At 33.5% G+C, this 27,646-nt stretch overlaps 1 protein-coding gene across 3 annotated transcripts in view; it reads left to right on the top strand.

Annotated features, from left to right (window-relative positions):
* Window positions 1–26,912, top strand: part of Tango6 (transport and golgi organization 6) — a 139,077-nt gene extending 112,165 nt beyond the window's left edge. For 2 of the 3 annotated variants that reach the window (XM_035367382.2, XM_035367383.2), the window contains 3 exons: window positions 3,808–3,962; window positions 23,205–23,318; window positions 26,675–26,912. In XM_035367382.2, the coding sequence (XP_035223273.2) occupies window positions 3,808–3,962; window positions 23,205–23,318; window positions 26,675–26,851 (446 nt within the window). In that variant the 3' untranslated portion in view covers window positions 26,852–26,912. The remainder of the gene's footprint in view (window positions 1–3,807; window positions 3,963–23,204; window positions 23,319–26,674) is intronic. The other variant, XR_004759362.2, reaches the window with a different exon arrangement.
* Window positions 26,913–27,646: the final 734 nt, after the last annotated feature.

The following is a 27,646-nucleotide window of genomic DNA, read 5'->3' as shown; positions in this document are numbered from 1 at the left end:
GCCTGCCTACAAAGCCGAATTTCTAACAATTAAAGAATCCTTCAAAGGAAATAACTGTGCATTTTGCAACGTGTGCGTGTGTGACTTCATAATAAGTCACGGTGGAAGAAGCGACATTGTGAAGCATGTTAAGTCTAAAAAAGCATGAAGTTAATGCTTCAGCTTCGACAACGTCAAAGAAAGTGGATGATTTTTTTTTCAAATTCCGCTACGAATTCGGATGCCGATGTCATTTTGGCAGAGTGTTTGTTTACTGCATTCCTCATCGAACACAACGTGCTGCTAAGCGCTGTTCTGGAGAAGATAGATTTGATGTCCTCGTTGGTACCTTAAAAAGAATAAAAAGAGCTGATGGAACACCAAAATATGATAGACTAGCAAGAGTTTTATTTGCTATTCTCGTAATTCCACACAGTAATGCTGAGTGCGAGAGAGTCTTCAGTGTTGTGAAGAAAAACAAAACTATGTTTCGTTTTTCAATTTCACCAAAAACTCTAGAAAACATTTTAATTGCTAAATGTTATGAGGAAACTAATTGTTGTGACAGGAAATTTTCCAAAGAATTTTTGGCTAAAGCCAAAAAATGCACTCTAAATTCATTGCAATAATTTTTTTGTGTAACATTAAGTTCTTGTTTTATGTTTCCTAATAATTTTTTTAGTTACTACTTAATTGAGATTTACTAATGTAAGTACAATTTTCTTTTTTCTATTTGTATAAATTGTTATTTTTTTAATATCAAAGCATGATATTAATTCTTCGTGTTCTTCTGAATTTTGGAGAAATCTTCTGAATTTGGGGGAGAAATCTTCTGAATTTTTATCTTTAGAGGTTGGCAGGTATGCATAACCATAATATAAATAATTGCATATAAATAACTTAACAATTAGACAAAAAGATATAAACGAAAGTTTAAAAAAATAGTTTATTAGATTTATGTTTTATTATTTTTTATATTATTATTATTATTAATCTTACAAATATATATAAGTTTTCAGAAAATCACGGTTTCTAATGGTACAAAAGTTCAATTTTAATGAATGCAATGATGTCTGTGCAATGTTTGTAATATTTGGCATAAAATTGCTTAAATTTTATACCACCTCATTCAAAAACATTTAACGTGCTTCTCTTTTTCCATAGTAAATTTTTGACTTTACAGCTTCTACTAGGGGAGAAGAAGGAAGGGTTCATAAAGTTGTTTGGCAACAACTTCTGTTTCGGAATAATTTTCTAGGATTATTTTAAACTCTTAAACTTAATTAACCCATGTGTTTTGAGTAAGACTTGCTCTTGAACATTCACTTTCTGTACAATGAATTCTTTCTGCATCATAATATCAAGATAAGATATATATATCACAATTCAGTGGTTCTACGAGCAATGCTAGCATATTCAAATTTTCAATGTCTTGGAAGTGAATATTAAAATTTACTTGTGAATTTTCCAAGTATCTTGTATAGAACAGTATATCTTCTGAGAAAGTTCTGCATTCTTTGTAATTGTTTTGGTTATGCTTTGTGTGTTCTTGCATTTTAACTTTTTATATTGCTTTTTTTCTTAAAAAAATTATATATTTAAAACGATATTGTTGATTTTTAAAATAAGTTAACCCTTTCATGGGCCGTGGGAAGGTTACTTCCCACTTACATGATCCTGGGAAATACACCTGTGGGAAGTGCAAAATCCGCTATAATATATTGGCTTTGGTATTATAACGTTGGGAACTCTAATTCCCACTCCAGTATAGTGATGCCATCTGTGTTCAATCGATTGAAAACAGAATTAGCACATTTGTTTTGAAAATTCGAACGCGTTGTATGAGATCTGTTCCACTGAGACATCTGTTTTGATTTGACATTTGCATTGCTATACGATTCTGCTACAAATGTAAGTAAACACTGTTTTTATTATAATAACGTTCTCTTATTTTGTATATTTCTGCAGTAACTATATAATATTGAACAATAAATAATGGGTGAAAAGTGAAAATGCTATTGCATCATGTATGAAAGCCATGTGCAATAGGTATGTTGAAAAAATTAGAATATTTTTGAAAATACATTTGAAAGTATCATTCAATTCTACTGAGAAAGAAAAGGATTATTTTGGCATGATTTTTACTGAGGAAATTTTACAGAATATTGTTGACGAAACTCATATGCAAAGCAGCCTAAGAAAAGGAAGAGATTGGGTCATACCACAAAAGACATTATCCTGAACTGGAAAGAAATCACATCAGAAGAATTGAAAGCATGTGTAGGTATGCATATACTCATGGGTATACATCAATTGCCTGAACTGAAAAAATACTGGAGCACAGACCCTATTCTCAATGTTCAATCAGTAGCAAGAATAATAATCGCAAAGAGGTTCAAAAAATAACTGAGACTTTACATGTAAACGATAACAGCACAAATCCATGTGGGCAACTTGGGCTTGATAAATTCCATAAAGTCAGACCAATCCTCTCACAGCTCAATGATTCCACACCTAAAGTCTATGAACCTTCATCAACATTATGAATAGACGAACGTATGATAGCTTTCAAAGGGAGAACTTCATTGAAGCAGTATATGCCAATGAAGACTATAAAAAGAAGTTACAAGGTGTGGTGTTTAGCAGACTGTAAGACTGGATATATTCAAAAATTTGAAATTTATTGTGGAAAAGAAACTTCTGATAATAAGGATAAAATATTGAGCTTAGGGAAAACACTAATAACTAAACTAACGGAAGATGTGAAGCAGACAGGTCATCTTATAGCCTATGATAACTATTTGACATCTTTTAGGCTTGCAAAAAGTTTACTTATAAGTGGTCTGTTTTCTGTGGGGACTGTGAGGCCACAAAGGAAGGATCTTCCACCAATACTGTAGGCTAATAACAAACTACAAAGGGAGAAATCAATGTTCCTAGCTAAGGAAGGTGTTGCTGCAATAAAGTGGATGGACAAAAAGGCTGTTACATTGTTGACTACTGCACACAATTCAGCGATTATTACATCTGTAAATCGTACAAAAAAGGATGGTACTAAAACTGAAGTACCTTGCCTTAAAGCTGTTGCCGTGTATAACGATATCATGGAAGGGGTTGATTGCTTCGATCAAAGAAAAGAAAGATACCAAATGGGAAGAAGATCTGTAGAATGGTGGCGTCGTATTTTGTATTTTCCTACTGATCTTGGCATCGTAAATAGTTTTATGCTGTGGCAAGTAAACAAGAGAAACAGAAGTTTAGACCAGCTAACATTCCGTATAGCATTAGCTCGTCAACTAACAGACGGATATTCCTCGAAAAAAGAGAGTCCGTCCTGCTAGCTTCCAAGTAAAACGGTGTGCAGTGATATACGCTTAGCCAATGTGGGAAATCATATGCCAAAGATGGCTTCCAACTATAGACGATGTAGGAAATGTAGCACAAAGGCCCAAGAAAAGAGGATCCGCTATATGTGTGCAGTATGTGATGTACCCTTGTGCATTGCAACATGTTTCTCATCTTTTCACGGCAAATAATCGCCTTTACATTGCATTTTCTCTATGACCATAAAAGGTCTCGTGGGAAGTATACTTCCCACCCCTAGAATTTAAATGTAAACAAAAAATTTGGCAAAATAAAATATATTTCCTTAAATGCTATTGTTTAGTTGATAATAAAACATAAAAAAAGGGAGAAATTCAAAAGAGAAATAAATGGCCCACGAAAGGGTTAAATAATTTTTCTTTATTTTCCCTTATAATTTAAATTCCTTATGATTTTATATTAAGCAATAAAAAGTGTTGCTTTAAAAAATTTTTGTATTTCTAGGAGAGTTTGTATATAAATATAAGGAACAAATGTTGCATACATATTTGATTGGTGCAAAACATGAAGATCCAAGAATCCGCTCATCTAGTCTCTCAAATTTAGGTGAAGCTTGTATTTATTTGAAGTTTAATATTGAAGGTCATTGGCTTCAAGAAGTAAGCTTATAATTTTTATTAGAAATAGTTGCTTATTTGTTTAATCTATATAAAGGAATAGCTCTTAAGAATAAAATTTTTATTTTATTAAAAAACATTCTGATTGTACGAGGGTTGGAACTTTAATAGTGGCAACTATTTATTTACAAGAAATAAAAAAGTGTACAACCCGTTTCCAACGATGTGGAAGTCACAGAATACCAAGCGCCTGTTTTGTTGATAGTTTGAATGTGGACCGGTCTACTGCCGCAAGAATCTCAGGAACAGTTTGGAAGCGAGTGCCATGAAGTGGCTCCTTCATCTTAGGAATTAAGTCATAGTCACAAGGGATTAGTTAGATCTGGGGAGTATGGTGGAGTGTAAAGCACTTCCCAGCCCCATCGCTTGAACAAATCAGTCACAGCTTGCGCTGCATGCGGCTGAGCATTGTTATGCAAAATGAGAGAAGCGTTCTGCAGAAAGTGTCACCGTTTTTTTCTCAAAGCTGGTCGGAGATTGTGCTCCAAAAATGAGCAGTAATACTGTGCAGTGACGGTCTGCCGTGGGGGAACGGTATGCGTTAGGATGACACCATCACAGTCGTACACGAGGATCACCATAACTTTCACATTGCTGGGGTTCTGACGAAATTTCGAACGTTGTGGTGACCCGTGATGACGCCATTCGTTTGATTGGCATTCAGTGTGGCTAGTACGATCGGGCCCAAGTCTCATCCAGCATAATGATACGGCGTAAAAAAGCATCTCCTTCGTGCTCATAGCGCTCCAGGTGGGTTCGGGCAGCATCGTATCGTAGCCATTTCTGCATTTCCGTCAATTAATGTGGAACCCATCGTGAAGCAATTTTTCTCATGGACAGGCGTTCCTTCAGAATGTGCAGCACAGTCATACGCGCTAATCTTGTTTGTCCGGCCAGCTGACGAATCACGTTGGTGGCGATCACTGTCCATTAGTGCGGCAACAGCTTGCACGTCTGCATCGCTGACACTCGGACGACCTGGCCGCAGCATGTCTGCCACATATTGGCGTCCTTCATTGAATGCTTTCACCCATCTTGCTACAGTTCTGTAAGGCAATGCAGATTCCCCGCAAGCCTCTTGAAGCCCTTGATGACACTATCGTGCTGTACGACCTCTGGCACATTCAATTTTTATCCAGCATCGTTGTTCTTGTTTTGAAAACATCCTGACAACACTTACTTTAGACCGCGAGCTAATACAAGGATCCATTCTTCGCGTCACTCCGCATGCGCGTGACGTAGGCAGGACGAGTCTTTTTGCCGAGATGTAAGGTAGGTATGTAGTTCACGTGTGGTATACGCGATATTCTTTGGTTTTGTTGCATAGCGTTTTTTCAGCTGTGTTGCCACTATTAAAGTTCCAACTCTCGTATATAATGTACTGTCACTTCCATGAATCTTTATAAACAGTGAGTATTAGAACACACAACTAATAAAGAAAGTAAAAACACTATTTCAGAAGAATTTGAAGTAAAATAATAGAATAGTTGAATAATTTGTGCTTGTGAAATATAGAATGTCATTGTACATGACTAGAACATTGATGAATGCTTTTTGTATTTCATAATATTTTTCTTCAACATATATTTAATTATTATAATTTTTATTTAGCAGTAGTTACCATTGCAAAATATTTTGTTCTTAATTCAGTAGTAGAATTTGTGATTTTAATTTTGTCAGCAATAACTGTTTTTACATATAAAGAGCAGTTTAGTTCCTAATGTTCTTGATACATGACACAAATTTTAGAATTGAAATAACAATTTGAGTAACTGTATTTATTCTGTGGCAGTGATTTAGCCACTATACTCCAAGCTTGTCAGAAGATTCATTAAATGGAAGGCCAAAGACTTCAATAAACCATAAAATTAACTTTATTAAAAATTAAAAGGTAAAATATGAAATAAAATACATGATGATAAGCTGATGTCAAATGTTGATCATGAACAAACAGGAGCAGTGAAGTAAAAGTGCAAATGAGTCTCTCGGCAAAAAGTTCAAGTCTTTATACTCACGCTATAGCAAGTGGGCACGGGTACATCGCAGCAAACATGGATACTGCATGCAAATGTTAAAATACAAATATTCTTGTAGGAATGCAAGTACTCCGCCACAATTCTAACTACTTGTGGCAGAGCTATATCACTTAACATGTTTTTCAAATAACAAGTGTTCAGGCTTATTTGTTTTAAAAATCGAAATGGCTTAACTTCATCATTTTCATAATATTATAACTGAATAAATTTCAAATAAACATAAAATAAACTGCAAAAATCTTTTTTTTTTTTTTTTTTTTTTAATTTTTCATTTATTAAGTATAAATATATAATTGTACAAAAATGTACTAGTCATAAGTAATATTTCCCAAAAAAAAGGGGGGGAATGAAAATAAATAATACTGTATTTGAACATTTGAAAAATCTTTCTCATAAAAGAGGACAACCTTATAAAAATGAGAAATTGGGGAGTGGGGAGGAAAACTAATATTATCTTGTAACTTGGAGATTTCCTCAGAAACTCCCTTTTTGAACATCAGTGATAATTAAGTTACAAATTTTGAGATGTTCTGTATTTGTTTTTATTCAATGTATGAAATCATTAATGATTCTTTTCTTTATACTTATGGAAGTATCACAAGATTTTAGAATCCACTATTTTTTCTTGCAGTGTATGAAGATTGCCTATTTGCATTATAAAATATGTAGTTATTTTTAATTAATGAGTTACTATTTAGAGAATTGGATGTGACTAATTTTTGGATTCAATAATTCAATATTATTTTTTCTACCATTTCTGTTAAATAGTGTTTTATTGTATACATTCCCAAAAGTCTTTTCCCAGCTTTTATATTGATCTCCAATAATAAATAGAAAATAGGGTCAGTTTGAATGCCCTAGTATGCATCAGACCATACTGAGCATGTCAAAACCTGTCCTAGCAGAGCTCTGAAATGAACAAGAATCATTAAAAGTCTTTGCGGAACAAAGTGGGAAACTTTTCCTAAGCCACTTAGAACAACATATGCACGTCACTAATTAGGTCAATCATGGAGTATGCTTCTGGACTCACACTTCCAAAACCATCTTGGGAACCATCTTGAGTGTCCAGGCAAAGGTCACAAAAGACATTACCAGTGCAGTATCTTCCACCAATAATTTAAAAGTAATTCAGGAATGTGGCCTCAAAAGCCTCGGAAAAAGGAGACAATGTAATGTAATAAAATTTACAAACAAGGAAAGAAGCTGTCTACCAGAACACATTGCAAGAAAAACCTTTGAAAATTATAATGGCAGTATTAGACTGAAAAATTCATCTCCTATGCTATTTTACAAAAATATTAGAGCAGTTTTCAGCCTTGATCACAACAAATTTTCTATCTTCCAAGAGCCAAGATTTCCATCCATGCTTTCTTATGAAATCTAAAATAATACTCAATGTACTAGAGCCCTGCAATAAAAAGGAATTGAATGGTATCATTAAAATGAAAAGTATCAGGATACTTGAACAGTATCCAAAAGAGGACTTTGTACACACTTATACCGATGGTTCATCAGATGAGACAAGCACTAATGGAGGTTCTGGAGTATTTCTGACTACCCCAGGCGATAATTTTAGTGTTGATACATAAAAATTGGTGCTGGAGCTCCCTCCCCTCCCCATTGTCTCAGATTTCACTTGTAAGCATCTGGCAATAGTAGAGGCACTTGACATGTATAGATCCCTTCCCATTTCTGATTTAGCAAAAGGAATCATTGTCTTCTGTGACTCAAAGGGAGCTTTATAGGCAATCCTGGATAGAAGGTCCTAGATCAGTGTTTCCCAACCTTTTTTTCCTCGTGAACCAAAAGAAAGGTCCGAAAAAATTTGACGAACACCCTATGTAGTCGTTAATGACAGGTAAGGAAAAAAAAGCAATAAAATTTGATAAAATATATATTTTTCATATTGCAGAATAATTGATTATATTAATCATGAAACATTTAAATAAAACATTAATAAGACTAAAATGATGGCTATGAAAGTTGTAAACAAGATAAATTTAACAAACTGGTTCTTATGTTTTACATTTGGAAAAACTCTTAATGAGATATTTGTGGCTGTTTGATAGAATAAAGCAATTCAAAGTTAGGCTCAATATCTGACAATTTCAGTTTTAGATCAGGTTCTGCATTTAACCTGTTTCTGTATTTATCTTTCAGATAAGAATAATTGAAAATCCTTACTCGCACAGGTTGTGCAAAATGGTAATAGAATTTCAATGGCTTTTTTTGACAGAACAGGATATTCATTTTGTATACTGAGCCAGAAGTCAATTAAAGATTGATCTTTAAAAATTCCATCTAGAGAACTGTCACAAGATAACTTCTATGAGTTTTTCTTTTTCCAATATATTTAGAGAGGTTTCTGAACTTACATTTCCTTTAAATGGATTACGTATCCAGTTGTTTGAGGTGGATATATTGCATCTTTTGGGAAAGGATGATCAATAAAAAATGCTTGAACTTCAGACTTCAATTCAAACAAACGCTTCAAAACTTTACCACGGGAAAGCCATCTAACTTCTGTGTGAAGTAGTAAAGAAACGTGGAAACTTCCAAAATCCTCATGAAGCATACGGAATAGATGGCAGTTTGTAGCACGCTATTTTATAAAGTTCACAATTTTCACAACATCACTTAAAGTAGTAGATAACTCTGCAGGAATACGCTTACATACTAAAGTTTGTCTATGAATACAACAATGAGTCCATTGAATTTTCTCGTTGATCTTCTTCACCCGTGCCACAAAACCAGAACATTTTCCTGCCATTGATTTTGCACCATCTGTACACACGCCCACACAATAAGACCAGCTTATTCCATTCTTTTCAAAATACCCATTGATCATATCGAAAATCGCTTCTCCAGTTGTGTAGGTTTTCAAAGGTTTTGCAAATAGTACATCTTCCTGAACAATATTCGTAAAAAAAAAATCTAACGTAGACAAGTAAGACTGCGGCATTTGTTACATCCGTCGGTTCGTCAAGTTGAATTGCAAAATAATTCAATTTTATTCTTTTTAGAATTTCGTTCTCCACATAATTAGCCAAGGCATTAATTCTACGCGACACCGTGTTGTTTGATAAGGGAACTAGCTCAATTTTCTTTGCTGCCTTTTCCCCAAGCATACATTTGGCGATATCTTTCGCACATGGTGTATGCCAATTAAATTATCTGCTATTGTATGCGATCTTGCAATTCTATAACTTGCTCGAAATGATGCTTCAAGGGCCATTTTACTATCTTCGTCTGAAGTCAAGAAAGAAGAAAGGCTACACTTTTTTATATCAGCTAATTTTCTTTTGAAATATTCAAGAGGTTTATCTTTGTGTGTCGGATGTTTTGTTTTAATATGTCTACGAAGAAGTGATGGTTTTAAATTGCTGTTGGCAAGAACTTCGTTACATGTAACACAAAGTGGTTTATATTCCGACTCATCCCCAGTAAAATGAAAACCCAATTGTAGATAGTCACTGTCATATTTTCACTTTTTCCCATTTCTACGAGGCGTATTCGAAAACTTAGTACCGTTTTGGAGGGAAAAAAAATAGTAAAACAATTTTTTCGAATCCAATTTTATTTTTACATGAAAATACATGTCTTAAACTATTTTTCAACATAGTTTCCCCCAGTGATCAAATGCTTGTCATAGCGGGTGACCAGTTTTTCTATACCATCATCAAAGAAACTTCCCATCAGTTTCAATAACCATGACTCCACAGCAGTTTTCGTGTCATCGTTAGATCCAAAGTGCTTGCCACCAAGCTCGCGCTTCATGTGCAGGAACAAGTGATAGTCGGACGGCGCCAAGTCCGGGCTGTACGGCGGGTGATCGAACTGCTCCCAATGAAACTGTCGAATTAATGATTGAGTGACACCAGCAGTATGGGGCCGAGCTTATTCATGGAGCAACACAATTCCTTTACTGAGCATTCCTCTTTGTTTGTTTTGAATGGCATGCCTTAGTTTTGTTAAAGTCTCACAATATCATACCGCATTAATGGTTTCACCTCTGGGAAGAAATTCAGTAAGCAAAACGCCTTTTCTATCCCAGAAGACAGTGCACATGATTTTTGGTGATGACATATGACATTGTCACTTTGAACTTTTGTTTTTTTCGAAGAATGAGTGTGTCTCCACTCCATCGATTGTCGTTTCGATTCTCGTGTGAAATGACACACCCAAGTTTCATCACCTGTCACAATTTGGTTTAAAAAGTTTTCTCCCTCATCACTGTACTGCGTGAGAAATGTCAGGGCACTACCAAATCGCTTTGTTTTGTGAACATCAGTGAGCATTTTTGGAACCCATCGGGAACACAGTTTGCGATAATTCAAGCGGTCAGACACAATTTCGAACAAAACAGTACGTGAAATTTGTGGAAATGAGTCTGAAAGAGTTGTCATTGTGAAGCGTCTGTTCTCATGAATTGTTTCATCAACTTTCCTTACCAAATCATCGGTGACAACAGAAGGCCGACCACTCCGAGCCTCGGTGTGGACATTTGTTCGACCTGTGCATTAAACATTCTTACCCGCTTTCTCACCATTCGATCACTTATCGCATATTCACCGTAAACTTCTGTCACTTGACGATAAATTTTGGCTGGTTTAACATTCCTCGCGTTCAAAAATTTAATCACGGCACGAATCTCACAGTCAGCAGGAGAACTAATTGTCTTAAACATTTTGACTGTGCACAGCAAACTGAAAACACAACATAGAGCAACCAAAAAGGCGACAATTGAAAGTCAGTGAACAAGAAAGACTAGTGCGCATGCGCGGGACGCCTACCACAGCGCTGCGACGGTGCTAGAATGAAACGGCGCTTAGTTTCCGAATATGCTATGTATCATCATTTCCTTTGTTTTTTTGTTTGGTGAAACGGTACCTCACTACAGTTTTTAGTACTATCATCTCGATTATCATGTCTCGTTTCTAAATGACCCGTTTTTAACCATCGATCCATAATAAAAATAAGCTATAATAATAATTAAATTAATAATTATTAAATCATTTGCACGAGAACTTGACAGTCACAGTATCACTATCACTCGAGTGTTACAAGTGCTAAGACTAGGTATGAACATCGACAGACAGACAGACAAAATAGACAGTTATTAGAACACTACTCTCCCAGTTCCCGGTTGTGAACAAGTATCTAATTCTAAAATTTGTAGTAAACTGCCTTAATTTGATATTTATTTCCAATTGTATTGTAAAAAAAAAATATTACATAGAAGGGAAAACTGCTGCATTGATTTAAAATATAAAGCAGAACATGATACTGATCACATTGATAAAATGTTTTAAATAGAAATAAATGTTTGTAATAAAAAGAGAATAGTATTTGATTACTTGAATAAGAGGAATAAATTATGATGTATAAAATTGTTGATATAATTTGATATTGATAAAGTAGTTTTGAAAAACAAATAAGGAAAAAAGAAATGAAAATATTGAAATTTATTATAGATTTCTTAACAAACAGGTAGCGAACAATCTGTTTTACAGTGGGTGTGTTCATTAATTTTTGTGTTTTTTTCCCTCCTTTTTTTGATTTTAATAGTGTTTTAAATAATCCGCCATTACAATATTATTTTCGCGAACCCCCTCTGCACACACTGCGAACCCCATAGGGGTTCGCGAACCACCGGTTGGGAATCACTGTCCTAGATCACCAAGGGAATCCACATTTGCCTAAATGAGCTTCAAAAGTTAAATAAAGTCTGCATTCTTCAGTGGTTGCCAGTGGACAAGGTATTGAAATCTCAACAACACTTATAGTAATATAAATGTCACCCTTTTGGACACAAATGCTATGGCCAAATGTATATTGAAGGAGCTTTTAATTCCAATAAAGGAAGGCCAGACTGACTGAAAACTAAAACCATTGTCAGACTTAGAACCGGCCATCACAGAGGATTGAAAATTGACAAAGAGAGTAGAAAAATGTATAGGAACTGTGATAACTGCCCAGACACAGAACTGACAGCCGCACATATTTTTTATTGTCCAGCCATCATTGCTGAATTACTAAAAATTGAGGGTCTTGTTTAAGAGACCGAACCTCTATGATGATAATCGCCAGAGCTGTCATCTCTGGCCATGACACTATTTGAATAGGCTAGGCACGAACAACAGCAACCAATAATAAATAAATTATAGTGATCACAAATAATAAATAGATTGATCATAGACGTATACTTCTAGTTACAGAAATGTTTTAAATAATGCAAATATTTATGTTTTGGAATTTTTAAATTTAAAGAAATCAATTTTGTAAAAATTAGGATATCTTTTTAGCTGTTTATGTATTCCCCCATTCCTTGTAGTCATATTTAGGAAAAATTTGTACTCATTATATAAAATAAAATACAGAAAGTGTGACTCTTGTATGACAAAATTTGCCATGTTTGACATCATTTTCAGTTTGTACTGAGGCATTAACTAAAAAATAAATTTAAATAGTTTGAGGTTGATATATATTCTGAGGTTGATATACCCCTCTTAAATGTCATTCAAACATGTTCTTTTGTGATTTACTAGTATTTTTAATTTATGATTTTATTACATTTGGTATGCATTTTTTCACAAGTAATTTACAAGTCTAAAAATGCATTACAGTCAAAAAAAAAGTCTTTAATCCGGACGTCCATAATCCGGAATGATGTATAATCCGCACCTCAAAGCTACAAACTTTCTGCGCATGCGTCAACGCATAATACGTTTACGAATGTGCGTTTAATGTATAACGGATGGTATAAGCTAAGCTAAAATTATCTATTTCAGTTAATGTTGCAAATTGTATTGTTCCTTAATCTTCTAATTGGATCCAGCTAATTATTTTTTGCAGACTGTTAGAGCAATTTTATAAAAGTAAGCTTGAACTTTCGATTATGTCAAAAAGAATTTCCGATTCTGGAGCTACCAAAGGACCTACAAAGCGAAAGCATGTTCCGATGTCCATCAAACAAAAAGTGGAATTGCTGCAAAAAATGGATAAAGGCATATCCTTTGATTCTCTAATCATTCTGAAATATGTTTATAAATTTCACGCTGCTCTGCGGGGAGGGGGGGGGGCAATGAACTGGAAGTTGATCTGTCAGCACTATCCTTATCTTCAGGGCAGATTTTTTTATTTTATTCGGCATATAATTCCTTACTAAATGTAGTATTTCATCTCGATGTACTCCGTCTTTGATATTATTTAAATCAAATTCCTCTTCATTATAAATATTACGAATATACAGCAACTAGTTTTCTGGTTGCAATTTTCTAATTTTGTTATTACTAAAACATAGTCTTATCATTAAATATCATTAAAATAAAAATACTTCCTTCACTCATCCCAGATACTGAGCAATCCAGAAAAACTAAAGACAAAACTTGCTCACTTACCTGGGTAGTGTGATGTTGAATCTGTAATAAAAACTCTAAGAAGTTGATTTATCTAATTATATTCTCTCTATACTACAAAATATATACATTTTTTAACAATTGTCGGGAAATTTTTCTGGCCCCGAAAGTTATTACACATCTTAATCAGTTCACGTCATGAGGTCGAAAGGGGAAAACCCTTTTTTTCTTCCTACTTCAATGACAGCCAACGCCATCTGTGTCTCGCACATCAAAATGAAGAGATTTGTTTTTAATATTTGTTAGATACAGCTAATCAGTTTCACAACACTCCCACCTTTTTGATTTTCAGAAGGAAAATCAAAAGTCAAATAATGGTATCCTTAGTACAGGAACACACTTCTAGAGGGTACAGTTTACGTACAGGACGAATCAGTATGCCATTTCTAGTTTTCACTTTTACAACTCTTACACGTCCATCTCTGCTTATACAAAGTTCTTGGACACGAGCAATTGGCCAGTTCACTCTTTTAAGGTTCTCACAACCTATTAGCACGATGTCTCCAACTTTTAATTCACAGTCCGTCTGTCCATGCTTTTGTAGGATGGACAGATGGAAATTAAATAAATCCTTTTATATTGATAATTGTATGACTTCTGTTGATAACGAAAAGGAGCTTGTGAATTTTGTGAAATCTTCTACTGAAATATTAGCTGAAGCAAAAATGGACTTACGTATGTGGACCTATGGCCCAGTAGAAAAAGATGTGGAACTAACCCAAAGTACTTTGTGCACCGAGTCCACAATGTAGAATTCTGTACCAGTTTTAGGAATTATGTGGGACAGAATAGAAGATAACCTTTATATTGAAATTAAGACTGTATTGGTTTCGGATAATTTGTCTAAAAGAGAGGTTTTGTCAGTAACACAGACAATGTTTGATCCTTTGGGTTTCTTGACACCTGTTTTATTGCCTGCAAAGTTACTGCTACAGGAAATTTGGGCGATAAAAGCAGACTGGGATACTCCATTACCAGATAGTATCAAAAGTAAATTTTCGAGGTGGTATAAGAAATTACAAATTTTGAATAAGTTGAGAATACCGCGACGTATAGGTTTTGGAGATAGAAGTTCCTGGACACTTCATGTATTTTGTGATGCTAGCCAGCATGCTTATGCCATGGTAATATTTTTGAGATGCGAAACTAAAGAAGAAACATTAGTCAGTTTTGTAATGGCTAAGTCAAGAGTCGCACCCTTAAAAGAACTTACTATTCCCCGTCTAGAACTTATGGCCTGTCTTTTGGGCGTGCATCTTTCCAAATATGTGACAGAAGCTCTTACATTGGATGACATCCCGAAATATTTTTGGACCGATTCCACCACGGCCATATCTTGGATTCAAAGAAATTATGCGTGGGGGACTTTTGTGGGCAATCGCGTGAAGGAAATTTGCGCTTTCACTAAAGCAAATCAAGTTTTCGAATTAAATTGGTGGAGAGGGCCTGTTTGGCTCAAAGACCCTAGAGATAGCTGGCCAAAATTAGAGGTTAAGCCAAATGAAACTTTAGTTTTTTCAGAGTGCAGGAAAGGCATAAATTTAAATGTAAATCTTAGTATAACTACAAAAGCGGATAAAGTTAAGTGGTGTGAGAAGTTCTCTAAATTACTGTCCATCCTACAAAAGCAAGGTACTCCTTGCGGAAACGGCTACGAAATTGTTCTCGAAGTTCCTGGCAGAAACGCTGACGAGCCAAGAGTTTATTTCGATCTAAAGCATCCAAATCTGCTGCACTTGAAACCTTAATGTCCTGTAAGAACATGGAAGGCGTTAATGGTAGAAGATCCTCAGAGTCATTTGACACATAAGTAAGTGGTCGACAGTTTATTACGGCTTCTCCACATCACAGATGACGGTGAGTAACTCTTCGTAATTGACTGCAGCTTCTCCTAAGACTCACAATCAAATTCTTGCTCCCACCATCCGCCCCACCAAGCAGCAGTGGGCGGAATGAACTTCCAAGTGATGGGATGCAAAGTTTCCTGAGCAATTACCTTTACCCAGTCAACTTTTTTCAGCAATGCAGATGTACCGACGAAATATGTGCCGTTGTCTGAATAAACTGTAGATGGCCGACCTCTTCTGGCTATGAACCGACGAAACGCTTGAATGAAGCATTCGGTACTTACGGATGTCACTAGTTCCAAATGTACACATCTATATACAGCACACGTAAACAGTACTACCCAGGTTTTGTTTTTATTTTTGAGAATCAGAGGGCCACATAAATCTATGCCGGTAACTTCAAATGCGAAAGCATCTCGAACTCTGTCTAATGGTAATTGAATGGGTGCAGTAGTTGGAGGTTTTGCTGAAAATCGTTTACAACGGACGCACTGTTTCACCACCGATCTAATTCGGCGTCTTGCACCAATGATCCAGAATTCTTCTCTAATTATAACAGTTAATGCTTGTACGCCGGCATGAGAATGCTTTAAATGGTAATCTCTAATTAAACAGTCAACAATATAATGCTTAGAAGGTAATAAAATCGGGTACCGGAATGCATAAGAATCATCTCGTTCGGTGATTTTCGTTTTTACTCTTCTTAAGCCACTCTGATCTCGTACGGTCAAAAGACCATTGATGGAGTCTCCAGTCTCTGGAAAAACTCTCCCCCTGAACAAGTGAAAGAAGTATAATTTTAGATTCCTTTATCTCGGAAGCAGACAGAAAAGGCTCTTTATTTACAATTTTCTTTTGACAATTTTTGATAAATCTCTTTATCCAACCTAAAACTCTTAACATTTTTGAAAATTTAGAGAACTTCTCACACCACTTAACTTTATCCGCTTTTGTAGTTATACTAAGATTTACATTTAAATTTATGCCTTTCCTGCACTCTGAAAAAACTAAAGTTTCATTTGGCTTAACCTCTAATTTTGGCCAGCTATCTCTAGGGTCTTTGAGCCAAACAGGCCCTCTCCACCAATTTAATTCGAAAACTTGATTTGCTTTAGTGAAAGCGCAAATTTCCTTCACGCGATTGCCCACAAAAGTCCCCCACGCATAATTTCTTTGAATCCAAGATATGGCCGTGGTGGAATCGGTCCAAAAATATTTCGGGATGTCATCCAATGTAAGAGCTTCTGTCACATATTTGGAAAGATGCACGCCCAAAAGACAGGCCATAAGTTCTAGACGGGGAATAGTAAGTTCTTTTAAGGGTGCGACTCTTGACTTAGCCATTACAAAACTGACTAATGTTTCTTCTTTAGTTTCGCATCTCAAAAATATTACCATGGCATAAGCATGCTGGCTAGCATCACAAAATACATGAAGTGTCCAGGAACTTCTATCTCCAAAACCTATACGTCGCGGTATTCTCAACTTATTCAAAATTTGTAATTTCTTATACCACCTCGAAAATTTACTTTTGATACTATCTGGTAATGGAGTATCCCAGTCTGCTTTTATCGCCCAAATTTCCTGTAGCAGTAACTTTGCAGGCAATAAAACAGGTGTCAAGAAACCCAAAGGATCAAACATTGTCTGTGTTACTGACAAAACCTCTCTTTTAGACAAATTATCCGAAACCAATACAGTCTTAATTTCAATATAAAGGTTATCTTCTATTCTGTCCCACATAATTCCTAAAACTGGTACAGAATTCTACATTGTGGACTCGGTGCACAAAGTACTTTGGGTTAGTTCCACATCTTTTTCTACTGGGCCATAGGTCCACATACGTAAGTCCATTTTTGCTTCAGCTAATATTTCAGTAGAAGATTTCACAAAATTCACAAGCTCCTTTTCGTTATCAACAGAAGTCATACAATTATCAATATAAAAGGATTTATTTAATTTCTGAGCAATAGACCTTTGTTCCTTTGGTACTTGTGCCAAATGAACTGAAATAACCGCTCCTAATAGAAAAGGGCTAGACTTTACTCCAAAAACTACCCTCGTATGGCGGAAAACCTTCAGTACATTATCTTTCTCCCACCATAAAAATCTTAAAAAGTCCCTATCTTCTTTCCGTAATTCAATCTGTAAAAAATGCACGCCGGATATCAGAGGTTACGCCAATGCATTTTTCTCTAAATCTTAACAAAATTGAAAGGATTTCTTCTATTAAATTTGGTCCTTTTACTGAATAATCATTAAGGGAGGGCGATCTATTAACTTTACATGATGCGTCAAAAACAGGTCTTATCTTAGTTGAGACACTGTCTGGTTTAAATACTGGGTGATGCGGTAAGTAGTGCCCTTTATAATTCAGTTCATTGTCTGGTACTATTTCAATTACACCCTCCTCCATCCATTCATTAAAAATTCTATTATATTCTTCATATTTATGTAAAGACTTGAGTTTTCGAGTGACACTGAACAATCTTTTTTCTGCTACATGACGATTTGATGGCAATTCTGCGTTATATACTAACCAAGGTAATCCGACACAATAATGACCATCTTCGTTTCTGGAAAGAGAGTTTAAAAATTGTTCGTGGGAAATTTCTTCCTCAGCAGCGTTAGTTGAATTCTGGTGAGCATCTAATATTCCGATCGTTTCTAAACTCCAAAGATCGGAGATTTTAAAGTCGTGACCCACTAAACTTGCACACAAAATGGAAGCATCTTTATCTTTGTGATTAACAAATTCCTCCGATACGCCACAAACTGTCCAACCAAGTTTTGTACAAACTGCTGTTAGTCCTCCTTTTAATTGTTTTACTGATCCCGTGAGAATTTTTCCATAAATATCACTACCGATGAGCATTTCTATTTTTGGACAATCTGCTCCCAGATCCGACAACCAAATGTTGTTTCGTTTTAATTCTTTCAATATCGGGTCCTTGGGTACCCGAGGTATATCCCCAAATATTATGTCTTGATCTAAAAATTCAAATTCTAGATCTGAATACTTACGCGGACTGGCTGAACATAATTTTACCAAATATTTGTTATGCATCTTTGCCTCTGTTCTGGCACCTCCAAATAAAGTAAGAGCAACATTTTCTTTGGAAATAATTGGTAATCCCAATTCAGTGGCTAATGATTTCAAAATATACGATTTCTGGGAACACCAATCTAAGAGTACTCTAACATCTTGATGCTTTTTGACACCAGCTACTCTTACGCGTAAAGTCATTAAAGCTACGTCAGCGGTACAAGTTTGCCTAGCTTTAGCCGTATGTATGTTGTCTATTTCTGATTTTTCTGTAGGAAGTTCAGTTTCATTATTAATGTCCGGACACAAAATAACTGAGTGTGATTTACCACAAGCAAAACACCTAACAAACTGTTTACAGAACTTTGCCATATGATTTGGTTCCAAGCATTTTAAACAGCATTTTTTCTCCTTAACTTTAGAAATCCTTTCATTAAGAGATAATGAACGCGCATCGTAACAATTTTTACTATCATGCATTTTACCACAAAAAATACATGCATGTTCTCTGGTTGTAAGAAAACCTGTGGCAGTGGGAACATTTCCCTGTTTCTTAAATTTAAATTTACCTTTTGTTTCCCTCTTTGCTTTATCATGATATCCTTCTTTATGACTAACACCATCGAGTCCATTACGCGCCAATTTTAATCTCTCCTCACCCTCCACTTCAGACTTTAAAAATTTCATTAAGTTGGTAAATGAGAAAGATCAGTTCCTTCAGGCTGGTTAAAGAGCGAACTCCTTTGCCACGCCTTTAAAACATCCTCTGTGAGACACGATTCCACCATCAGAAATGTGTTTTCGCTCGATTTAAGACCTAAAGACTCTAAGGCTCTCAACTGAGCTTCAATTTTATCATACAGTTTATCAAGAGGTAATTTATCCTTTTGATCTGCCTTCACATTAGAAGCAATTAATTTAATTAGTTCCCTAACATACACTTCTACTAATAATTCAGGTTTCCCAAAACGTTCCTTCAAAGCTAAAACAGCTTTATCATAATTTTCCGAAGTCACCGGATAGGTTTCAATGAATTCTTTAGCACGTGATCCGGGCTTCATACACTGAATCAAATAGGAAAATTTGTCACTTTCATATAAATCAGGGTCAGTGTGAATTTTCTCAAACTGCGACCAAAACGGTAACCAATTTATCAATTCCCCATCAAACTTCTTAAGTTCGATTTTCGGAAGTCTATACTGTTTAATCTTACTACAACAAATACCAGCACCATCATTTGGTCTTGTTTCTAAATTGATTTCATCTGAAAATTGCAATTTTTCATTAATTTGCCGAGTTAGTGTTATGAAATCATCAGAATACACCTCGCGACTTTCGATTTCTTTAGTAACATCATCCTCTAAAGTTTTCCCGTCTTAATTTTTCCATAATTATCTTCAGCTAACAAATCAAGAATTTTATCATCTACATTTTTTATATCTGAATATACATTTTGTAGTTTAGTAAGTTTATCTCGTACTAAATCTACAGAAAAATCTTCTTTTATTAATTCCGTTTTTAAAATATTAGCAGTTTTTGCAAAAGAAGTGCGTAAACCTGCCCATTTAAGTTTCAGAGCCTTTAAAGCTTCCATAGTTAACTTTCAACTGCTTTACAAAAAATAGTTTCGAATTTAAACTTAATTATACTTTAATACATCAAAAACTATCTATAACCATTAAAATAATTTTTTTAAGTTTATTTCTTAGAGTCCTGTCACGGGACGCCACTTTTTGTTATTGCCAAAACATAGTCTTATCATTAAATATCATTAAAATAAAAATACTTCCTTCACTCATCCCAGATACTGAGCAATCCAGAAAAACTAAAGACAAAACTTGCTCACTTACCTGGGTAGTGTGATGTTGAATCTGTAATAAAAACTCTAAGAAGTTGATTTATCTAATTATATTCTCTCTATACTACAAAATATATACATTTTTTAACAATTGTCGGGAAATTTTTCTGGCCCCGAAAGTTATTACACATCTTAATCAGTTCACGTCATGAGGTCGAAAGGGGAAAACCCTTGTTTTCTTCCTACTTCAATGACAGCCAACGCCATCTGTGTCTCGTACATCAAAATGGAGAGATTTGTTTTTAATATTTGTTAGATACAGCTAATCAGTTTCACAACAAATTTCAACTATGCGTAATGTATGCTTTACGCATGCGCACATTGAAAGAAATGTTTAATAAAGTAAACAAATAAATATAAAGTTTTTTTTTTTTTTTTTTTGTAAATTTTGATACCCTTTAGATCATAATTGCTCTTTATTTCATAAATTACGGTTTCATATTTTTAATTTTAAAATTTCTGCATGCCATCTTACGAGATTTAAACTGATGATCTATAATCCGGAATTGCCGAAGTCCCGACAAGTCCGGCTTAAAGACTTTTTACTGTATTAATATTCTCATGAAATTTAATTGCTTTAAGAATCATTATTTGGCAATTGTAAAAAAAAGATATAAATACATTTCATTTTTAATCAAATTGGTTAACCAATTAATTAGTTGGATACATGCTTGCGAGTGTTAAGATTCTGGGAATAAGATTTCAATTTTGAAGGAAAAAAAAAACTTATTCATCATTTTTTATGATAAGCTGCATGTAGTGATTTGTTCATTTAGAAGTGTCAAATGTAAAAGGAAATAACCCTGCTCTGGCCAAAGGATTCCTGAAACAAACAAATGGAAAACTTTCAGTTTGTCTTAACTGCATATTCCTTTCTATATTTCCTTCCATATTTAAGGAACTTTCTGTGATTTTTCAAGCATAGGTCATGATTTTAATCCAGATAGAGGTTTATATTAATCAGGCAGTTTCTGAGTTGAATGACTTGGAATCTAAACAGGCATGTATGAACAACATTTTGTCAGTTCAAGTAATTCTTGTAGGAAGTTTAGGAACATCAACTTATAAACATTATAGGAATGTCAGCTAACAAATATTGATCGTCAAATTTTTATTTAGACAAGCAGAAAATCATTTTGCATAGAATAAAGTAGCTTAAGAAAAAATTTTTAGGATGGGATGTGGATGTTAAAAGGGAAGTGCTGTGTTTGACACTTTCATGTGGCCTCATGATGGTTTGGAAAGCAATAAAAGGATGAAATTGTAACTTTATACAATCACTTCGAAGGATATCTGTCATTTCAAAGCAAAACTTGAAATCGTTATAGAATGAATAGTATGAGTTTGAAGTATTGTATTGGATGTAGAAATACATGAATTTTTCTTTTATAAGCAAATTCATACAAAAAAAGATTTTGTTTTCTCAGCCAGTTATTGTCAATAGTCACAGTTTTGTCATCTTCCACACCATCTTATAAACTAAGTTTTAGCCAATGAATTTTCATTTAACTGATCTCAGAACTTGCATAGACAATTCGACACTCAATGACCTTATGGTGGTTAAACTCAGTGGACCTTCACTAATAAACTCTTAGCTACAAACAGCAATAGACTGTTGGTTTTTTTTAAGCAAAATTTCAAGATACATTAGCAGTGCAACCAAAAAGTGTCTGAAACATAACTTGGTTGAACATGATGCAGCCGAGAGACTGTATAAAATGTTAACAGTGCTGCAATTACCAGTACTAGTAAGTTAATATTTTGGTAGGGGGTGGGAAGAAGGCATTCTGCAACTGAAGAAGAAGGCTCTGTATTTAAACCTCAAAAACTAGTCCTTCAAATTTATGAATAATATGCTGATTTTTGTTGTTTAACTCCTCCAATAATCATTATTCAGTATTTTAACTCAGATTTAGATTTTGGATGTCTAAAGACACGTGCTGCTCACACTAGCGATTTTCAGAACAGAGATTAGATGAATGTCTATTAAACTAATCTCAATGAGACAAGTTCCTTTTTATAAATTGTTCACATTTATACACACTATTAGAATAACTCAAATAACCTTGATTTCATGTGTGAAGTGTGGTTTTTTGGAAAGCACACAAGTAAGTATTTCCAAATTCTGAGATATCCATTTCACTGAATTTTTCTTTTAGTCACATTCAGTGTTAATGTAATTTGGCAGGCAATTTTTAGAATCAGCTGAGAAAATATTTTTGGAAAGTGACTGTCTTAAGTATCCTTTATTGCACCTGAGGATGTATATACACATTGATATTGGATGGAATTCCAATTTTATTAATGTATTATAATTATATATTTTTGTAATTTTCTTGGGATGGACCTAGGGCCACAGAAAAATGAGACCAAAGCTATATGTGGCCTATGAGTTTGATGCCTGATCTAGATTATTAATTTCTGAGGTCTAATCTGAATCCTTAGAATGCAATATTAAAAATTTAGAGAACTTTATAAAAGTTATTAAAGCCTCTTAACTAATATGGCTAGGCCATATGTACAGATACAGAGATAAAAACCTGGTGAAGAAATTTACTGACATTTTGAAAGCCAGAGAGCAACAAGAGAAGGAGAGAAAGGCCATGGACAAGGTGGCATTGTGGTAGACAATGTGGAAAAGTGGTTAATATAGGATGTCATTTGGTGGAGGACTGGAACATCAGATGGGTCAGGATGGCAGAAGGTGAATGAAACAGTTTTGGCCAGAAATCTGCTGTAGATCGTAAGAAGAAGGCAATGTGTAGATTTTATTCTGTATCTTAAAATATTAATTTATATGCAAATAAGTAAATTTTTATATATCAAAATAAATATATAAAAATAGACAAAATGATGAATTGAACCAGTTTGTCAGTACAACGGATTCTTTATTCCGCTGGAAATTAGTTAATGTAATTCTTAATGAATTTGTTGCCTTTGTAAATATTTAAAACTGTTTCTAAGATGGTGGAAGGTGATAATATTCATATTTATTATCATTTTTTTTTTTCTCTAGATACTTGTTTGTGTTCTGGCCTTACTGAAGACCGATAAAGATTTGGAAGTCCGAAGATGTGCAGTGATGGTCATTACTCTCTTATTTCGAGGAATTGGAAATGATTTGCTTAAGGTAAAATTTTGATTGTTCAATAAATAATTATGATTTTTGTAAAGGGAAGGCAAAATTTTACAAACAGTGGCATATTTAATATAAAATGAAATTTCCTTTGATTAAATGTTTTGTTGCATTGACAGCTGAGAAAAAGGGCATCAACTGTGTGAGTTCTAATATGTAAATTTTAAGATCATTTTCAAATGATTTTTGTCATAATTTTATCAATTACAATAAGATAGCAAGATTAAATAAATTAAAGATAAATTCTATAGATTTATTAAATTTTGCCTTATGTATTATTATATAAAACATATGTGTCTATAAATATATATCATTTAAGGAAAAACTATATATAAAACAAAATTCTAACTCTAATATGCAATAGTCCTTAAATCAATTTAAAAAATAACATTTCATTGAATCCCATAAGCACAATTTTTTCCTACAGTTTTTTGCTATCTTCCTGGAAGCTTGAAAATTATTTTTCTTTTTTTAAAAAGAGCCATTAGATTTATTTCCAAAGAAATTGTCGAGATGTTGTTTGACAGTTTCCAAAGAAATAAATTCTAGCCCTTTCAGAGAATTCTGAAGTGACGTGAAGACATGAAAATCTGAGGGTAGCAAGGTCTAGTGAGATGCAAAACATCCCAGCTATACTCATAAGCCTTTGTATGACATTCATTGAAATGTCAGTCTATGCTTCTATCTATGCTGCATTGTCAAGGGAAGCCGAAGTAATGGGCACTGTGCTGATAGTCCACGTTACTGCAAATTTCAACACACCAAACGAACAGATGCCCATTTCCTGACTAATGGTCCGTGATGTGGCTGTAGATTTTGCAGGGCTGAACTCACAATGTCTGCCCTCTCAGGAGTTAGTCATAGGGGAGCATTGAGATCCTGCGTGCCATTTAGTATGACCCTCAGCAACACATTGATTTCATATTTGCATGGCAGGTTGGGTGTTAACCAGTGCGACGGGTGATATTACAGAACGCTAATTCACACTCTCGATAGGCAACGATCCTGCCTCTATTGAATTCTGACACTTGCTGGTAAGTATTTCATCTTCTTATTCGAGACATAACACCATATTCTATTCTGAGCAAACTCTGGCCTTACAAAGTGCTTTCTGAATGAGAAATCCACTACACAACTTTTCTTTTATGCAGTGCTTCAGATGTCATTTTCAGATTTTTCTTTTATGCAGTCTTCAGATGTCATTTTCAGATGTTTCTTTTATGCAGTCTTCAGATGTCTGCTTCCTGTGTCACCTAATGTAACTCATGTGTCATGTGTTGAAATATTAATCATTTGCTTATCCCAACCTCCTCTTCATGTCATTTTGACATTTGTTAGGTTATTCCTTCATGGTGTTGCAATTTTAATGGCCAGCAATGTATATATACAGAGTATAACAGAATCAATGGCCACACCTTTAAGTTATACCAGAATATGCAAATATAAATTATACTAGAATAATAATTTTTGTAGTGAAGTGCATAATGGAATGTGAAAACATAGTAAGTGCAATGAGCATGGAAAATTAAAAGTAATTTTAATCACAGATATATGAAAAAATTGTTCAAATGGGTGACCAGGAACAACAATATGTGCATATGATGATGAACATCATTTATGAGATGTAGATTTGTCACCAGAGTCAGCAACAGTATGTGATATGCTGAACTTTTACATTTACAAACATGTTTTAAGTGATGCAAAGCTTTATAATTTGGCATTTTTAAATTTAAAGAAATCAATCTTGTAAAAATTATAAATTTTTTTTACACTTTCCTCTGGATCCAATACTTATATTAAGAAAAATTTCCACATATTATTTTTAAAAAATGTTTGATTCCTGTGCAACAAAAATTGACCAAGATATTTGATATTAAAATCAAGAATCGTACTCGGGGGCCATTCATAAACTGAATAAACAAAATTTTTGCATTTGTACATAACTAAAAATAAAATATTGTTTAGGAAAAAGTTTCTGATATAAAGTTATGTAGTGATCGTCTAAAAAATACTTATTAATTTGATTTTTTTCTGAAATGGAGATCTTATTCATGGAATCTCAGTAGAATTAATATTCTAGAAAACTTTGGCAGCCTTCAATATTGGCACTTAGCTGATTAATTGGCTAACCAATTTAATTAAAAATGAAAAATATTTATACTTTAATGAATTTTTATAAGATTAAAAAATTGATTCTAAACTTCATAAACTTTAAATAAATATAATACTTCTTAAACTGATAAAACTTCATGAGAATATTATGTATTTTTAGACTTTGTAAATTTATAAATTACTTGTATGAAAATTCTTTCAGAAAAGCAAATGTAACAAAATTGTAAATAAAGATGCTAGTAAATCACAAAAGAATATCTCCCCCCCCCCAATGGCAGATTGTGAACAGTTACAGAGTAAAACAGTACATTATCAAAATCTCAAAAGAATATCATTGAATGGCAATAATGGAGGAAAAATGAACCTCAAATAATGTATTTATTAACTAGCCCTTTAGTGCAAATTAAGAATGATGTCAAGTATTCCAAATTTTGAAATTATATATTGTGGTCAATCTTTCTTATGGGAATCAAAATTTTTGTATTTTATTTTCTACAATGAGTACACAATTTTCGTACATATAATTATAGAACTATAGGAACAGGTAAAAACTTTATTTTGCACTTTATGTAAAATTAAGTTTATTGAATTTAAAACTACAAAAACATGAATCTTTGCTTCACTTAAAACATTTTTTTCTTTCTTTTTTATGACCAGTGGTTGAGAAAATAAAGGCCGGGCACTGAGTATATACAAAAGTAAAATAAGAACAACAGTTGAAAGAGTGAATTGTGGGTAAAATTCATAGGCAAAGAAATAAGAAACAAAGAGTCAAAAGACGGGTTTTCAAAAAATCAGTAATGCTTGTATATTTATTCATATAGTATATGAACTCTAGGCCATCTGAAGCTAATAATAAATAGTTGTCCAATTTGAAATATATAAATCCTCAATATGGAACGTTTTTTAAAGATGTAGTATCAGGCTTGTTGGTCTTGTATGAAATGGTTAATTTGCTTAAAATAAATTGCTTAATAATAATTATACACTTTCAAACAGTTGCTGACAATTGTGCAGTTATAATACTTTAATAATGTAATATTACTTAAGAACACAATCAGCTGAGATATATTTCTAACATGTGTATGCAGAATTGGTGTAGCTAACATAACCAATGTTTCTATATCCAATGCTTGATAGATTAAAATAAAATACAGAAAAATTAGTTTGTAAATTCTAAAGTATAAATATTTTATTTTTACGACATAAGTTTTGTTGTAATAATGTTTAAATTTTAGGTGTTAGAAAAAGAAATAAAAAGCCTCTATATACAATTGAAAATTGTGTACAGCACAGAAGCTGATGATGTTTTGCGTCTCCATTCGCAGCTAGCATTGGAAGAAATAAATGTGGTGATGAAGGAACTCTTGTTAACAAAGCTGCCTTTAAAGAAAGAAATTCGAATTTTACAGTAACTGTAATGCAATGTTTTTGATGTGTTTAAAAATTTGTAATAAAAAACAAATTAAATGTGCAGTTTATTTTATTTATGCATTACAGACAAGTCTGTTTTTTACAAAAATGCTATAAAGCACAGAACTTAACATAACCCTTAGAGATTAAATATGTTATACATTTCTCAATCATAAGACTGGAACAAATATTGATAAAAAATTATTTAATACTTATATATACAAACATGCATCATATGTATTAAAAATTCAGGTAGTGTTTATCATAGTAAAATTCATAGTTTATTCACTGTTAAATAAAAAATATTAATATTTAATTATGCAATTAGTTTTACTAATCACTAGTATATGTATAGCTTCAAAAAACTGATTTTAATGTAAATAAAAAGTATAAAGATATATGAGTAACACATATTGCTTGAAATGTTTTTAATCAAGTAAAAATCTTTTTATAATTATGGAATTTTACCTTTTTATATATATGGAGGGGGACATTATTAAATTTTGATTTATTTTCCTATCAATTCAATTAACGTTTATTGTACCTTTAATAGTTCTCCACGTGAGGGCATTGAAAAACAGGACCCACATTATAGTTAATAAATAAATATTATTAATGATTTTATATATATTTTCAAAGCACTTTTTTCTAGTGGAGAAGTTTATTTGGTTATGCAGATTAAACCAATATTAAAAAAGAGCAAGTTTTAAATAAATAAAAGAATAAATAGAAATGAATAAATGATTTATTTTATGTAAGTAACTTATTTTTAACAGATGATCAAAATGTAATTACAT

This window comes from Stegodyphus dumicola, chromosome 3 (genome assembly GCF_044657685.1).
Source record: "Stegodyphus dumicola isolate Sdum_Otavi_A_Nest chromosome 3, ASM4465768v1".
NCBI classification, from domain to species: domain Eukaryota; kingdom Metazoa; phylum Arthropoda; class Arachnida; order Araneae; family Eresidae; genus Stegodyphus; species Stegodyphus dumicola.
This window is presented reverse-complemented; position numbering and strand designations above follow the sequence as displayed.